The following is a 4,025-nucleotide window of genomic DNA, read 5'->3' as shown; positions in this document are numbered from 1 at the left end:
AGACTTGTTGACCTGTAATGTAGAAACACATCCCCTCCGAAATACTTTATACATATTTTGATACGTGCTGAAAGAAACACTGTATTCCAAAAATAGGTTCTTATTACTAGGGCTTTGATAAGAGGAAGGAAAAGCTGAACATCCATATTTCCCAACTAGGATCCACTTGTGCACTAGCACCAAAAAGTAGGACAGGGGGAAATCAAGTCAGAAGACAAGAATGCCTCTATTAGTCTTCTCTGCTTCCAAACTAACCTTCTTTCCTGTGTCTCACTTCATCTCCTATCCCAAGTCTCTGCTTTGGTTCTGACCTATTCAACTGAAAGACAAAAAAATCAGATTGAGTTAGGAGCACTAATAGAGCTACTACATGGTAGATATCTCAGTTAGTCTTTAGGATGACATTTTTCTCTGTCCTTAACGACCTTATTATTCAGTGCTGAAGAAATAAAGAAAATTAGTAATTATAGTCCAGCCTGATGAACTATGAAGGCTCATTCAAAACATGAAATCATGACGGGGTGCCTGGGTGGCTCAGTCGGTTAAGCACCCAACGCTTGATTTTGGCTCAGGTCATGATCTCAGGGTTGTGGGATCGAGCCCTGCGTCAGGCTCCACACTCAGCGTGGAGTGTGCTTGAGATTCTCTCTTCCTTCTTTCTCTGCCTCTCCCCCCACTCACACACACGTGCTCTCTCTCTAAATAAATCAAGTCTTTAAAAAACAAAACAAAAATGTGCAATCATGAAAAATAATGTTTCCAAGAACATATGTTGTTCTACTGAAAATAGTAAAATACAAAATTACATAGATAGCCTGATCCTAATTTTGTAAATAATATCCACTCACGTCCTTATACACTCAGAAAAACTTGGGATCAGATTGGCAGACTGAGCACACCTGTCTACTTTTCCTCCCTCCCTGAATTCCACTGGAATGCCAAACAAGAAAACTTACAATCGAAGATCAGAAAATTTGACAATTTCTTGGAAAACACAACAAAGAGAATTGAATGGACAAAGCAATAAAAGCTTTAAAAAAGTCATAAAAAGGATACTACAAAGGTAAGAGCTATTTGTACAATAACTAGAGGAACTTCAAGGTCAGGGTTAACTGGTACAGTGTAGGGAGGGGCCCTGTCAATCATTATCTGGTCAATAAATTAAAAGATTGCATTACGAACTCCTGGGCCTGTCATGATCTGCCCACGTCCCTCATATGCCGAACGTCGGGAAACAGTGGTGTTTGCTTCCATGTTAAAGCCTCATTACTGCTTTAGACATTGAACCTGGGCCTGTCCTATCAGAAGGGCTGACTCTGGACAGAGAAGTAGAGCAGAACTTGATAACTCTACACATACAACAGTAGGAATCACAGTGGGAAGAAGTGACAAGAAAAAGAGAGCATGAGATGCTTCTGATATGAGAGGTTCCCAGATCTCACATGCTGGGCAGAGAAACCTCCCAAACCAAAATCATCTACCTGCACACCTGCAAGATTCTACTCAACACACCCTTAAAGTTGGCTCCTATCATGAGAGCTTTCATTCGCTGGGATGATTACTGCAGCCATAAAATAGAAAAGCAGCCATGTGAAAGAAACACTCAGGCTTCTAGATTATGAAAAATGTAATTATCATTCCTTAAAAACTGAGCTGAATAACCAAATGGGCACAGATGAATATTAAACTAATGAGCTGGAACATTTGGCTAAGGGGCTCTTCCAGAAGGCAGTGCAGAGATAAAGAAATTTCCAAAAGCTCCCACATCCATCTAAAGAGTTGATAAAGGAGGGAACAAAGGGAATAGATAGAAGGACATGACAAAAAAAAAAAAATCAGAGATGACTGTTGTTTAGTATTGAAGAGATATAATGAACTTGTGGATGTCTGTATATTTTATTTGTTTCCATTTATTTCAGTTTCTGAAATTTTGGTGCTCAGATCGTCTCATCTTGGGCTGGTGCAGTGTTCCTCAACCGAGGGCCATTTTGATCCCTAGGAGACATTTAGCAATGCCTGTAGACATTATTGATTTCCATGACTAGGTATCTAGTGGGTAGACAGAGGCCAGGGTTGCTATTAAACACTGCACATGCACAGGAGAGTCCCTACTGCACAGGATTATTTGGCTCAAAATGTGAATAGTGCAGAGGATCAGAAACCCTGAGCTAGCAGAGACCCCTTCAAGGTGGCTCCTACACCTCTTAGGCATAACTTCTGGAGTGCTCGTTTACTTCCTTGCTTTCCTGTTCAACATTACATCTCCTGAGTCTTCTGCCCGAGCCCTAGAACCAGCCACTTCTACAAAGATGTTTGGGTTTTTTGGTGGGATGGTCGATAGAGACAATAATCTGAGGATGCTCGTTGCTGCTGGGTTGTCATTGTTTGCAACAGAAGTTCAATATTAAAGAAAATTTCATGAGGTGGAACCCAGAACCCATATCATATTTACAAGTCATTGACCATCATGCCAAGTGGTGGAAAAGCAGGTCATCCAATTCTGCCCTGCCTTAAGCTTCTGCTCTGATCCAAAGTGGCTATGGTCTCTTTTCAGTTTTCCACAGATCTGCAAAGAAATTAAATCTTTTCTGGCTGATCTGTGGATTAAGTTGGAAGCTGAACTCTTTCTAGAACGGAATTTGTCTTCTTGCGTGGTCCGTAGACATGACTCAATTTCCTCACTGAAGCTTCACTTGCAGAAACAGGTGGCCAGCTCATGAGCCATGGTTTGCCAATTTGATTTTTTAAAAACATTGTTCAAAAATATGATTTATCTTGATTACTAAGTGTTTTGGCACCCCATAAATTTTGTACTTTAAGTGAGTACCTCACAGCCCTCACCAGTCCTGGCCTTGTTTGGTGTTCTCTTTCCTAGAGACTCACTAGGTTCATTTCACAGTGAGTATGAACCTCATGTGCTGGTCTAATATCACTTTACCGCACGGTGCCACACATTTTCTGAGAAGCTGTTTATTCTCTGCCAACCTAAAAATGCCTTCATGTAAATCTTCCTGAGTGAGTGAGGAGAAAAAGAGAGGTGGGGGGAAAGGTTCAAAAGCAAAGAAAACAAGGAGAAGGAAGTGACCAGTGCTCAGTGAACCCACACGTGTGAAAGGCTAATCCAGAAATCACTCAGTAATCACTACCATGAAAGTAGACCGGGGTGACATGGTTGGTTACGCACATGCTCACCTTCCCCACCTCCCACAAGGCCTCACTTCCTAAACCAAAGTAACCTTCTGGAATCTGGTCTCTCTCCCTCAGCTCTTGATCCCTCCTATGCAACAGCTTCTACACACCATTAGCTTCCTTCCAAAGTCCCCACTGGCTTCTCATCCAAAGCAATACGATTTTTCTGTTTTCAAGAGAAGGGCACTGGCCCATGTGTCCAGTGAACAAAGGCTGGAGTGCAGTTAGAACCTCCAAGGCATTTACGCATTACACAGGGCAGTCTGAAAGGAGGAGGAGGTTTCAGGCAAAACAGTGCTTGGAACTCGGCTGCACTCAATGTTCAGAAGCACTCATGGGTCAGTCATGCTCAAAGGAACAGTGTTGAAAGAGTAATTATGTTTCAAGACAGTTTGGCTGTCAACCAAATAACATATTACTGCCTATTGCCAAGTCAGGCACTTTTGCTGATTGGTGAATTTTTAAGAATTATAATAATGAATAAATAAACTGGTTTAAAAGCAAAACATTTCCTAGATGGATCTCTTGATGGGGCATTGGGACAGCAGGACTATGGCTTGGCTTCTACTGGGTCCCAGAATGTTTCTCTATCGAAGGTGGGCCTCTGTCCATACTTTTCCAGGACATTCTTTTTCCTATCAGTCCTGAGCTGTCTGTATGAACTTAGGTGACTCAGAAACCTCTTTCTCGGGGAACCCTCCTACACTGTTGGTGGGAACGCAAGCTGGTGCAGCCACTCTGGAAAACAGTATGGAGGTTCCTCAAAAAGTTGAAAATAGAGCTACCATACAATCCAGCAATTGCACTACTGGGTATTTACCCCAAAGATACAAATG

At 42.0% G+C, this 4,025-nt stretch overlaps 1 protein-coding gene across 1 annotated transcript in view; it reads right to left on the bottom strand.

The window, feature by feature from the left end:
• Window positions 1-235: 235 nt before the first annotated feature.
• LOC102727250 (phosphoglucomutase-like protein 5) overlaps window positions 236-4,025 on the bottom strand; it is a 157,355-nt gene continuing 153,565 nt past the window's right edge. The window contains exon 7 of the mRNA XM_081802819.1: window positions 236-319. Coding sequence (XP_081658945.1) covers window positions 251-319 — 69 coding nt within the window. The 3' untranslated portion in view covers window positions 236-250. The remainder of the gene's footprint in view (window positions 320-4,025) is intronic.

The sequence above is a fragment of the Leptonychotes weddellii genome, chromosome 14 (genome assembly GCF_054177405.1).
Source record: "Leptonychotes weddellii isolate Sample4059 chromosome 14, ASM5417740v2, whole genome shotgun sequence".
In the NCBI taxonomy this organism is placed as follows: domain Eukaryota; kingdom Metazoa; phylum Chordata; class Mammalia; order Carnivora; family Phocidae; genus Leptonychotes; species Leptonychotes weddellii.
Note: the sequence above shows the minus strand (reverse complement) of the source record. Positions and strands in the feature narration are given on the sequence as shown.